Source organism: Sphaerodactylus townsendi, linkage group LG06, assembly GCF_021028975.2.
Source record: "Sphaerodactylus townsendi isolate TG3544 linkage group LG06, MPM_Stown_v2.3, whole genome shotgun sequence".
NCBI lineage: Eukaryota > Metazoa > Chordata > Lepidosauria > Squamata > Sphaerodactylidae > Sphaerodactylus > Sphaerodactylus townsendi.
The window spans coordinates 53,716,209-53,729,772 of NC_059430.1; the positions used below are offsets into that span (position 1 = coordinate 53,716,209).

General features: G+C 42.7%; 1 protein-coding gene across 1 annotated transcript in view; it reads right to left on the bottom strand.

Annotated features, from left to right (window-relative positions):
- The window catches only part of PTPRQ (protein tyrosine phosphatase receptor type Q), a 135,379-nt gene that overhangs the window by 13,597 nt on the left and 108,218 nt on the right, over positions 1 to 13,564 (bottom strand). The window contains exons 46-48 of the mRNA XM_048501555.1: positions 13,471 to 13,552; positions 11,070 to 11,160; positions 9,494 to 9,570 (exon numbers count right to left, since the gene is read on the bottom strand). Coding sequence (XP_048357512.1) covers positions 9,494 to 9,570; positions 11,070 to 11,160; positions 13,471 to 13,552 — 250 coding nt within the window. The remainder of the gene's footprint in view (positions 1 to 9,493; positions 9,571 to 11,069; positions 11,161 to 13,470; positions 13,553 to 13,564) is intronic.

Consider the following 13,564-nt stretch of genomic DNA (forward strand, 5'->3'; position numbering starts at 1 on the left):
ATTTTCTTCTCTCCCTCCTCCTCTGTTTTCAAAAAGAATTTAAAAAACTTTTTATCATATCAAACTAGTGATGTAACACTGAGACAGAGATACAAAACTAGCATGGTCAATTAGATCAGCTTTGCCAATTTTACACAGAACTTGCAATCTTAATGGTCAGGCAGAAATACAAACTAGCACCATTGATTGGATAAGCTTTGTAAATTTCTTATCGGGTTACCGATGTAACAGGGCAGAAAGCAATTTTGAAGCAGGGGGTGACTGAAAAGAGTATTAGGAGTAATTGGTGCATACAACTGTTGACTGTTGCTGTAACAATCATGTGTTACTGCAGATTAAATTTGGCTGGAAAATGTGGTTCTTTGTGTGGGGTAGGTGGATGGGCTATGTATTTCTGTTCCTTCAGGTAATGATGTCTAATCAAGGAATTGTTTTGGTTTCCATTTTGGGTTCGTAGTTCTCAATAGCAGAAATGGAGGCTGACATATTGTTGAATTGCCACTTCAAAATGTAACTGCACAATAACACAAGAGCACCTGGATAAAGAAATAAAAGGGGGAGGGTTGTTCTTCTCCATTATGAATGACATTGCATTGCCCTCAGGAACAATATGTTTTCAGTAGTACTGTGTGAAATAAAGGAAACTGAAGAGACAAGAGTGAAAAAATGATGGGAATACAGGAGGTGTCCAGAATGATTTCTCAGAAAACATTTCCAAGACACAAGGTCTGGTCACTGGGGAAATCTGTGGTAAGCTGTGCATGCAGAAAATACTATAATCTCATTGGTTACTGAGAGCTTAAGTTCCAGCCTGAAATTCCAACCTAATTAGTGAATAAGTATGAATGCCAGGGATTTCTTGACTGAGCATCAAAGTCTTTGCTGGCTGAAGTGCTCTTTTAGACTTCTAAAGTACAAATAACTATTTCTATTGTTCTTTCGAAACTCTTGCCTCAGATATCTTAGTGTCCTATTTCCCTCACAGCAGTGAACCTTCTGTTTTACACATTCATTCATTCATTCATTCATTCATTCATTCATTCATTCATTCATTCATTCATTCATTCATTCATTCATTCATTCATTCATTCATTCATTCATTCATTCATTCATTGGACTTGTATCCCACTCTCCCTTGTAGGGCTCATGCTACTGAATATGTTAACTGAGGAGAAATTGTGGGCAAGGTTGTATTTAAACAAGCCCAATCTCCCAAAACCTTAGGCGGTTTTGTACTCCCTCAGTTTTTGTCACAGTGGGAGATAAATATTCAAAATAAGCAGAAAGATAAATAGATTTTAGCCAGCAGTTCCAGATATGGTGGAAGGAGGTTGTTTTTTTTACACTGGGCTGCTAGGTGCAAATGTTGGCTTCGAATGGGTCATACTCACATAGACACATGTTTAGGATAGACATGTATTGTCAGCCCCAATAATGTCGGCTCCTCTCACAACTCCGGCCTGTCCCTGCTACACTGGAAGTGGGGTTGGGACACTGAAGTGGCATTCAGCACCATGTTCCAGCACCAGGGGGTGACAGCCACCACATTCTGGTGGGATCACCCCTTTGCTGGAGTAAGTGCCCTGAGGAAGGCAAATCCACCGACCTGGTGGTGCATCGCTCCCTGAACTGAATTCGCCTTTGGATGGGATTCTGTGACCATATACAGTAACAATGTAGGTGGGCTTCACTGCTTACCTGTGACTGATGTTTTACAAGTGGTTATATGTACATTTACATTTTTGGGCTCTGTGCCTGAGCATTGCTTCAATTTGGAATATTTAAGCATTGTTTTTAGGTACAATCTTCAGTGTGCATAGACTATGGGAAGAAGTCATGCCTTCTTGCTCAGAACCTCTCAAAAAGTACCCTCACAGCAAGTTAAAACCATCTGTTGTGGGGAAGGAGGCGTGGTAGTGTGAATGCACAAATGACCATTTGATAAACATCTCTTACAAATGATGAACATCTCTTACACTGGTGGGTTTTGTCATGATTGCTGTGCTCTCATGGGGAACTATTAGCAAGTTTATCTGGGATGCAGCTCCTCAAGGATGCAGCTGCTCTGACTCTGGGCGTTTTCCCACTTACCAGTAGCTGCACGCTACTGTAGGCAAGTAGCACGGGGTCCCCTGGCACTCCCCACTACAGGGGCGGTGACAATGCAGCCACCACGACGCTGCCGCGCCCCCTCAGCGCGCGTCATTCCTGGCGCTCTTCCAAACGGCGCCTTTTGATGACCCTGCGCAGAGCGCAGGGTCATGGGGAAGCCCAGGCGCACGCCAGAAATGACGCGCGCTGAGAGCAGCACGCAGCATAGGGGGGTCGTGGCAAGTGGGGAAACGCCCTCTGACATCTCGAGAACAGTGCCTTATAAAAGTGCAAGGCTGAGCCTAAGGGGGTACTCTCTGGAGCTCAGAAACAGGGATCCTTTTACAAAAAGGATGAAGATATAGTGAAAGACCTTGAGAGACCACTGATGGATACTGGAAATCTCTTTTGGGCCATTTCAACAGCAAACTTTGATTATAGCTGTGACCCAGTGTTTTCTGAAGGTGGAAGATTTGTCCATGTAAAAGGACAATGTTCTGTGGCAGCAAAAAAGCTCTGCACTCTTAGGGAGGTGAGCTGGAAGGACTGGGTCTTGACATACATAGAACCTAGATTTGGTAGTGTCCATCTCCAGAATATGTTAAATGGACAGAAGTGTGAGATAGTAACTAACATGTTAGTCAGACTCCTGGCAAATTTCATACCACATTTCAGGAAAATTCTCCCTTCCTCAGCCAAATAACTGCTTTTAGCTTGATGCAACATGTGAAGAAGAAGAGGAGAAGAGTTTGGATTTATACCCCACCTTTCTCTCCTGTAAGGAGACTCAAGGTGGCTTACAAACTCCTTTCCCTTCCTCTCCCCACAACAGACACCTTGTGAGGTAGGTGGAGCTGTGAGAGTTCCAAAGAACTGTGACCAAGCAGGAATGTAGGAGTGCGGAAACACTCCTGGGCTGCTGGGTTCACCAGATAAGCCTCTGCCACTCAGGAGTAGTAGTGGGGAATCAGATTAGAATCCACCTGCTCTTAACTACTACACCATGCTCTCTTGCAGAAGTTTGCAGATTGTAAGTTCAAACTTCGCCTAAGTAGATTTTCTATCCAATCTGAAAGAGAGCTATTTGCCAATAGATTTGGGTAGGCAACTGGCAACTTCTCACTTCTTGCAGAGATGAGATGGACAGAGATGAGATGAGAACTGGCAACTTCTCACTTCTTGCAGAGATGAGATGAAATCGCGTCCCAGGCTTCAGCCTGGCGATGCCGTTGCGGCGGGGGAGGAAGGAGTGCAATGTCTCCTCCCTGCCGACCGGCTGAGGCAGTCATGTGGTGTGGAACAGCCACGGCTGCTCCGGCAGTGATCGGCCTCTTTCAAGGCCACCTTCAGAGAAGGGATGGAAAAGAGAGGATTTTCCCTCTGGATCCCTTGACTTGGCCTTTGAAAGAGACTGAGTGAGGCACAGGGTGTTATTTGCCACCTTTCCTTCTCTCACTCAGCTAGTTAGAGGAGTATAGGGCTCTCTTGGCTTTAAGTTGCTGCATTGTTTTGGAGGCCTGTTGAGCCTCGCAGCTGCAGCTACTGGTCAGAGCGGGGGGGTCCCCAGGGAGGGGGCCTGTTTTTCCCTGTTGTGGCTCTGATGCCAGGGAACCTCTGGGCCAGGGCAGTGTGACCCTGCCTGCGCAGCCTTTGATGGTGCATTCACCCACACCCCTGGCAAGGGCCATTGGGCTATCCAGTGTGGCATTGACCCCAGGAATCCTTGCCTCATTCCCACAGGCTACCAGGCTAGGCAAGGGTGGCCTGCTTATCACTTGGCCTCCCAGTTCCACCACTACCACCCCCCTGGTTATAGTAGGAAGAAGTGGGGGAGGGGAAAGAAAAATAAAAATAATAATTTTAAAAATTGCTGTTTTCTCGCATCATGCTAGGTATTTCGAGGGATTTTAATCAAGGCCTTTAGTTATGTGTTATCCTCTCCTGTTTCGGGCCTATTTCTACATTGAAGAGGCGGTGAATGAAGTTCAGCATTATCAGTGCTCTACAGTAGTCTTGTAGGCCTCCAGGAAGCTGTAAAGGCTTTGCAGGCCCAAGGAGGCCTGTAGGGGCCCGGCTGGCCCACGAAGGCCTAGGAGACCCCGGCAGGCCTCTGGAGGATGTGCAGGCCTTGCAGGCCCCATTGAGACCTGTAAAAGGCTTTGCAGGCCCATAAAGGCCTTGGGTCTTAGAAGGGGCCAAGTGGGAGGGAGTGTCCAGGTGAGCGCATAAAAAAAATCCTACTAGTGAGTTGTTTATCCATGTTTCCTTCACAAGCTTATGATTCACCACATTAGTGTTGAAATCATGGGTGACTATTGGGTGAACGCAGATTGAGCAGTACCTTGGTTACTGAGATAGCTTTAACAGATGAGCAGATCTGCTTGTGATCCATCCAGCACAGACTGAACTAAAAAGGAGCATCCTTGCACTTTCTAAGACAGGAAAAATTGGGGGTAGTTATGACTAATTTCTAATACCTGATTATAGCATTTTGGTGGCTGGCACAGATAGTTCCCATCTCAGGGCTACTGTTTTGAGGAAGGGAGCAACTGCTTCCAGCACATAAATTTTCGATGTATGTTTCTATTATAGATAGAAAAGGTGAAGGTACTTTTTGGTGCTCATTACGCTAGACATTACTGTTTTAAAAACCTAATGCTGGCACCTTGCAATGTTCTGTATGTGAGAGACAACTATTGCAACTGGTTTAGAATCTATACCTCGGGGATATCCTGCAATACTTTCTATAAGTTCAGTTACTTAGAAGATTCTTGGCTGAGATAATGCATGTGAAGGGCTTTGAACATAGCAAAGGGCTATGGTAGGCTTGAAAAGTGGTTATTGGGAGTTTTACACAAAAGCTGATTGAAGTGGAACATTAAAAATGGGAGAGTACAGTATGAACATTTGGTTTCCTCGCTAAGTGCAGGTCTTCAGTTCAGTTCAAGACTATGAAAACTAAGGCATTTAACTATTTAGCATGTATACTTTATAATGTGAGCAGAATTTTTATGATTAAATACTGTGACTAAAGCCACCATTTTCCTGACCACCTTTATTAAATGCTGTGATAGAATAAGAAAGAAATTGGCTGGGCTATTCTGACAATACTTCAGTGAGACAGGGGATAGAAATGTTGTTTTCAGCAATTAACATAACAGCCCTGCTGGGCATCCCCTGTCTTTAGAATGCCCAGTCGGTGGCCTACGGGAAATCTCAATATGGTTTACTACTTGGGCAGAGCATGTTAAGTATACCTATGTTAAGATGACAGGGCTCGCCTGATGGGCCCTTGGTGGACTGCTAAACGGTAGTTAAGATGGCAAAGGAATTGCCTACCCTTTTCCTGGCACCAAAGTACTTTCCATTTCTTTTACCAGAGCTGTTTCCATTTAATGTTGGGCAAGATTCTCGGGGATTGCACCCAGCTGGAGGGAAAAGATTTCTGCTTCCTGCCAAAGGGCAGAGGGATTCAAACATCGGCATTTAATGTTACTGTGTGGTTCTTTTGGCACTAGGTTATATTATCACATTTTTCAGAGGCCTTGAGCCTAAGACAAGTGACAAGAAGGTTTTGAATAACTTAGTAATTAATAATAATGATGATGATAATAATAATTCTCAAAACGGGAAGATTTATAGACACATAGCCAGCTATATTGAAATAGATTATTCATTAAGCCTGGAGATGGCTGACCAGACTACCCTGTCTTGTCAGAGCTCAGAGGTTAACTGGGGCTGGCTCTGGTTGGGCAGATTCCTTGCTGATAAAGCCAATTGTATATGGTTCAATGCTGACATTTATACCATGCACAAATCCATCGGAAGTGATCGTCCCTCTGTGCCTACTAAGCGACACTCAGGATTTTATCACAAGTTGTCGGGACTCGGACAAATGAGATGTACTTTCCTGCCTCATCCTCTTGTATATGGTACATGTGCAGTCTTAAGCAAGTAAGGGTTTCTTAATAGTTTCTACTTGATTTCATGTTCCCTTCTAGTGCTCAGGAGGGATTGTTGACATTGACGGTTGACAGGGTTCCCCCACGTTGCCAAGTTTTGTGCCCAGGGTTTTCTTTTAAGGGGAACGTGTCTTCACTGGATTTTCCACAGGTCTTGGATTTATGAGGACAAGTATTGTTTATGGGCTTGAATTCAAGCAGTCATGGATGTGCTTTCCCGTTAGAGTACCCAAATTTGTCAGCAGGGTCATAGTACTGTAAAGGGCCTTTAGGCCCAGTTTGCACAATCCATGGGCGACCATACAGCTTTTGGCCATCAGTGTTCACTATGGCACCGCAAAAATAATACCGTCAGAGCCTAGCATGGCATGGGCGGTTGTCAGGCAATCCAGCCGCTTTAGAAAGGGTTGGGCGCTTAGCCCAGGAGTTGGTGTTGTTATGTGAACTAATTGGCATTTCTTTTAAGGCTGGTTTTTTCCAGGTATCACCACGGATATTGCCAACAGTTTAATTCATCGCCAGATGGACTGTTCCCGCTCCCTGGCCCCCAAGGCAACAGAAGCCAGAGGCATTTCCAGATCAGCCATGGGATTAGGACAGCACTCGACCATGCACAAAGTCCTCCAGTATTTATTGGTGGGCGATTTACTTGATCTTGCTTGGCCAGGAGGCCTTCTCGGGGCACTAGGGGACTCCTTCAGGTCTCCCCCTTTAGTACTTGACTACTGGATGCAGTTGGTTCAGTCTTCCCCTCCCTGTTCCATTATACTAGGAGGTAGCGCCTTTTTAAAAAGTGAAGTGCCACAGGCCATTTACTTTGCCAATATGTCATTGGTGAAGACAATCTGGCGATCTGGCTGGCCAGTTCCAAACTGCCCGGCCTGATGAAGGGACAATTTTTATCCACACAGAGTCAGCATGGTTCAGTGGTTCAGGTATGGGGCTAAGACCTGGGATTAACCACATGAAAACCCCCACTGGCACCATGGAAGCTTGCTGGGTGACCTTGGGCCAGTCACACACTGTGACTCTGCTTAAGAGTACCAGGGTGACATTCTGGCAGGCAGGGGCAAACCACCTCTGCGACCCAGTTTGGGGTGGTGTTAAAGAGAGGTGGACGCTAATCTGGTGAACTAGGTTAAACCCACACCGCAGGGTCTTCATGCCCCGTCAATGAGGCAGCTGTGGTCCCAGCTCAGTGGCCAGCAATTTTAGGCACTTTCTTTCACCGGGGATGGGTCTCCCCTGTTTAGATGGTAGATTTTGTTTTATTGTATCCCACGTCTTATTCAGATGAGAAAGTGCTAGAACAACAATCTTTCTGACCTTAATAGCCACAAATTAATCAATTTAAAATAAAGAATATGATTCCAGCAACTCTCTTCACTCCAACAGCACTGGCTGTTTGAAGTAGACTCCAGGAAAAGTATTATGAGAATATCCCAACAGTGTTGATCCTGCTTATAAAGTTCAATCCTGGTTCTGTGCTATTACTCTAAGTGGTGGTTTGGGATTTTATCACCACAGTTTTTTCGACGGGGTTCCTCCTGCATAGGTGCTGCCGTGGCAGTGGTGGAGGACAATCACCCCAGAGCAAATTTGGACAGTCAGTCATGGGTGACATTAGTTAACAAGGCGAATGTTCAGCCTCAATTTTCTCTAATTTATTTACCTAGTCTCGTTGAGCCAGCCAACTGGAGTTTGGATCGGTGGACACAGCTCGGACCATTGAGCCGGTTGGTTTGCCTCATCGATCCAGAGGAAGTGGAGCTTCGGTGGGGACTCCATCGTTATGCTAGCTGGTTCGGTCAACATGGTTTGTGATGGGATGTGCTGCCGCCGCTGCTCTATGAGGAAATTTCCTGATGTGGTTCACCGCTTGCCACAGCTCCACAGCCGGGGGGGGATCATCATCCCTGCTCAGAGGGGCGTTGGCTGTCAGGCTAGTTGTTTACAGCTTGGAGAGCTGCATCGGTGGCTCCATTGGCCAGAAAATATGGTTATGCCTATCACATAGGCAGGAATAGTGGAGTGCTATCAGCCCAAGTACAGTGGAGCCTAGCACAAAAGTGCATTCTAGCTCGATCCTGCTAGCTATCTGGGGCTAAGCCGGGGAGGCCCTGGTTCTCAGTCAATAGCCGTAAACTGGGCCTGGTATATGAGATGCAAGGATACAGCCGAGTGGTTTGGGAGTCATGCGGTGAGGTTATCCTGCAGGTTGAAGCCTCCCGTTACCAGACAATGTAATTTTGCCTTTTTGACAAACACCTGTCCAAGTTGGCCAGAGAAGTGTGCTGACAAGCCATGAGACACGTATTATTGCAGTAGCTATGGTCTTTGGAAGTGAGACCTGCATGGCCGCAGCCCACATGGTACAGGATATGTGCGGAGATGTTATCCCGCAGTCTGAGTTATCCCATGCACAGGAAACGCAATTTGAGCCAGATGGAGTTCGCCTGTCCGAGTGGGGATGGACATTTGATTACACACCATGAGGCGTACTATATTGCAGTGGCCAGGCAATGGAATGGTGGCTCTGGGCTCGTGAAGCTGGGGCGGGAGCTGTTGGTTTAACAGCTCTGTGGCGGTTTTGGGCACAAGAGCACATCCTATTTGGGAAGGCAGTAGCTTGCATTCCGGACCTTCCCACATCAAGGGCCTCCATATGAGGTCCGAGGTGGTGATAGAGCTCGTGAGGGCAAGCCTTGGGGCCACGCCGAGAGCTCGCTGCCCAGCAGGAAGGGGAGTCACAAATTGGGTTTGCGTCCATGTGGCATCTAGTAACTTCCTGTTCCAGTTCCCTTGGGGGATGTGCCAGACAGGGGTTCTGTCCGAAGGGCCTAAGGGGTCAGCTGGGGCTGCCCCATAACCAGGTTCAGCGGTACACTGCCTGGGGGCCAGGATGTGCTCTGCTATGCTCGCCCAGCTTCAAGGTTATTGTTATATGGTTAAATAAATTGGGCAGTGGTCGACTTCTTTTCCAACAAATATATGTTGTTGTTTCATTAATGGAACGAATCTCCACACATCCACACGCAACAGGATTAACAGTGTTCTGTGATGTGGGCGAATGGAGGGAAATACTTCCAAGGGAAAGTAGCAAAGGACTGAAATCTAGGGCACCAGCCATTGTGAGATCAAAGTAAGTAGGAATTACAAAGTATTAATGTAACTACAGTATTCCCACTTCATTCTCCAGTAACATTATTTAACAAGGTTTTAAAATGGTAAATATAACAACGGCTATAAAATCTTAACAATAAAAATATCTTAACAATAAAAGCAGCTGCTTTCCATGTCACAAACCTATGGCAAGAGAATCAGCAACAGTGGAAGGAGACATAGGCGCATTCTTATATAAAATCTATTTTAAGTTGCATTCCCAAAACCGATTAAAATAGAAAAAATGTGGTAATAATTATAAGTTACTTCAGACTTACAGACACATAGCTGGCATTGATATAATCAGAACCAGGTATACTAGCATCAGGCATTAATTTCACTCTGTTGTTGTTATCTATGTGACAGAAATAAAGCAAATTTAATTTATTATGCTTGGTTCAAGCTATAATAATGTAGCAATTAAAGAATTTTAATTGTATTAATTCAATTATCTTTAAAACTATACAACCTTACAACATGAGACAAATGATAGTACCTCATCAGCTACCATTTTAATGTACAGTAATCCTCCATCTCTTATACTTTTGTGTAGTTTTAGTTGCACTTTCATCATATCACAATGACTCTATAAACAAGCATCTAAACCACAGCAACATCCTTTCAATATTATCTGCTATCCTACCTCATGTATTCATTTTAATGGGATGGTGCCAAGCCATACGTAGATGCCTAGACTGAATCTATATTTTTTCATTACCAGTTCAGCCTTTGGGTTTCTACATATTTTGGTAGTCTATTGATTGGCAAATTATTCTGTTGGATGCTATAACTCACTTACTCTCTCTGTCTACTTGTACAGTAACAAAAGATAAATAGACGAAAGAATGTTAGAGTTTTCATTCACTGCATTTGCTCTCTGATCCTCATATAAATTTCCTATAACAAATACTAATGTGGTTCTCTTTCAAGTGACTATAATGTCAATGTTCAAGCAAATATGTTGACTGTGAACATGCTTGAATATTTAAAAAATGGAGTATAGGCATTACAATATAAACTATGATACTAAGGGATTCTGGAAAGATGGAAATGATACAGTCTTGAAACTGAACTTTGAACTTAAGCACAAGAAATTAATAGGTCCATAAAATAAAAACAAATAAACATTGAGATTCTGCTACCACATTATATCACAGACTACTACAAGTGCATGTTTTTAACTCCGGTAAATTATGGCACAGCATGTGCCCTGAACCAGCAGCAGATATCAAGAGCAGCTGCTCTGAAAAGTTAATAGCACAGAATGTGGCTACATTAACAGAGGAATGCCTTGCCCCCCATCTCACATCACAGCTAATGCTTAAAATAATAATGGCACTTCTTGTCTTATTAACTGAAAAATGAAGCAGTGATGGCCACAGAGAGACAGACTCCTGTCTCCTGTGATAAAATCTATCTTAGACTTATATGTTACTATATATTGACTCAAATCTTTAGTGGACTCCTACACAGCACATTTACAAGTAACCTTAAAAAAGCATCACATACTTCAAGGCAAAATGAATATAAAAAGAGGTATTTTTTACACTGTAATATCTTTCACATTTGCTTTTCAGGAGAGAAAGTCCAGGAACAATAGAAGGATTTTGATACAAAGATAATGTTACACAGCTAAGAAGTTATTTGAAACGATAGTTTCTGCATCTGCAGATTGTGAGAGCAAGCAAACATACATTCATAAATAATTCTTAAAACAAAGAAGAATGCACAGACAGATTTTGTAATAAGGAATTAGAATATGCATATACACACCTAAATGACAGCATTCAGAACACATTTAAATGCACTTATCTACTATAAAAGAAGAAATAGATTAATTTAAAAAATACGTACATGGTTTTATGTTCGGAAACCGATTTTTAGACCTATTCCATGGCAGATCAGCATCTGTTGCAGCAAGGTCAGAAAGAAACTTGGGAAGTTCCTATAGAATAACAGATACTTCTGATTATCTTTTACATTTCCACTTCATTGTAAATAAATTGTAACATCTTTTGATCGGTACTGAAGGTTGACAAAGAAAGCCCGAGCAGTATCTACAGTTTTTATTTCTTTTTGTGACAGAATATGTGACAATAGTATCAAAGTAATTGGATTCAACTGTGTCCATTCAGTGTTAGGAAGACTTTGGAGGTCTGAAGTATGCTGCATTTCTAAGGACAGCTGGTAATATTACAGAAGCTTTTCACTTTACTGTGAACTCTGGTTACATCAGCAGTGTCAGATACTGAGCTATAGAAGAGATTGTCAGCTGAACAATCTAAGCTTTTGTGAACTTTCACCTTAGCAGTCTGCATAAAGCCACATTTCAGTGTTTCCATGGGTTTTTTTTTGAGGGGATGGCCTTTTTCTGTGCCCCTTAATATGGCAAAGATGGCCTTTTGCCTTAATTTCGCTTATCACGGATGTATTTTTCTTAGCTCCTTAGTATGAGAACAAGTAAGTACTTAATCAAGGAGGGACAACTGGCAATTTGTTATTGCTCACTGACCTCTGCCTCTGTGCAGAAAGGACAGGAAGATGTATGTTGATCATAACAAATAGGGATAAGAATAAGAATGACTGTCTTACATCCCAATTACATCCCAATATTATATAAACGCAAAGGAATGGAAGTGGCACCATCAGGTCACATTAAAAATAAACATAAAATATATTAGTAGTTTTAAAAAAACTATTAGAGAACCAACAGCAAAATAATAGATTTAAATTAAAATTGTTATTCTTATAATTTTCACAATTCCACCAGTAGCTCTCAGCATTCCATTGTTGATCTCTAAGATGCCACTGGACTCAAATCTTGCTATTCTTAGGATGGCATTGTAAGTATCTATTTGTAAAAATTAGCCAACCTTAGATTGCAGTGTAGATTCCCTCTACACACCAGCATGTACTGAAACACATTCTTGGTCTGTTGTGACATTAGTAAACAATAGGCTAACAGAAATCAGAGGTGCTCCAGAAGCACCTCCTCATTCATTTGGATATAGTTTAGGTGACAGTCAAGCCTGACTTAAAATCCAAAGACTCTCAAGGGAGTTTATAGAATTATTAGTAGTGGTGAAAAGCATTGTCAAGTCACATCCAACTTATGGTGATCCTGCAGGATTTTCAAGACAAGAAACAACAACTCTGGGCTTTCTTGGCAGACTCCCATTCAAATACTAACTAGGGCTGTTCCTACTTAGCTTCTGAGATCTGATGAGCTGGGCTAAACTGGACTAAACGGAACAGTTTACAAAATTAATAAAAACAATCAAACAAAGGTCAGTATTAAAATAAAAGTTAAGAAGCAATGTTAGGAATGCAAATATCAATAGAACCAAGTACAAAGCATTATAACAGACAAGACAAACAAGAATACAAAAGTAAAAATATGATGTATAAACAGTAGCAGTCAAAAAAGTTTCATAAGTTAAAAGAGAAACAAAAATGCTCCATAAAGTTGAATGTAAAGCAAAAACGTATTAACTTGGTACGGGACAATAATTGTAGGTATTCTTGGAAAGGAGGTACCACTCAAAAATGCCCTATTTTTCATGGCTATCCTCTTTGTTGGAATACTGGACAATGGTGGAATACAAAGCAGATTCTCTCAGCAATCAGACTGGTTCTCAGCAAGCAGGCTGCTTTATGGTCTTTCAAATTCATATGGAAGCATATGGAAGCAGGTGCTCCTTCAGTTATAGCCAACTCTAGCCATGTTCCATGTTATTCCCAGATACGTAAGCAAAGGATTGCTTACTTACTCTGTAAACAGTCAGACCTCTCCTCTCATTAAGGGGTGACATGAAGACACAGGTCAAAGAACAAGATGCTGCTCCCCACAAGAACGTTTTGGGATCTCTTCTTAAATCCAATATGAATCAATTAGCATCCTTTTTTAGAGGACAGTCATCCTGTGTTGGCTGGTGAGGAGAGGTAAGGCTTACTTTTCCCCAGGAATTTTCCATTAAATAATACAAAGAGTACAAAACTTGGACTGTTTTAAGAAACATTGCTCTATCGTTAGTCAAAAGGATAATCAGTTATATTGTCACTGTATGAATATTTCTCATCACATTGCAATGAGAACACAAGAGTACCTAAATGTGCGTAACATTACTTTCTAAACAATCAAACTGGTAATTGGACACTGATGATCAAGGACAGTGTCCTTCACAGCCTTGCCTGCTTAAAATGGACATGAAATATGACGCATGAACCAATGCTGTGACAACTGCTGGTTACATACCGAAAATTCTTCTTGAAACTTTAGGTTGTTGTTTGAACAAAGCTCTTCAACATGTTGCAGAAAACATTTCTTGCTTATTGGCCTGGAAATAAAA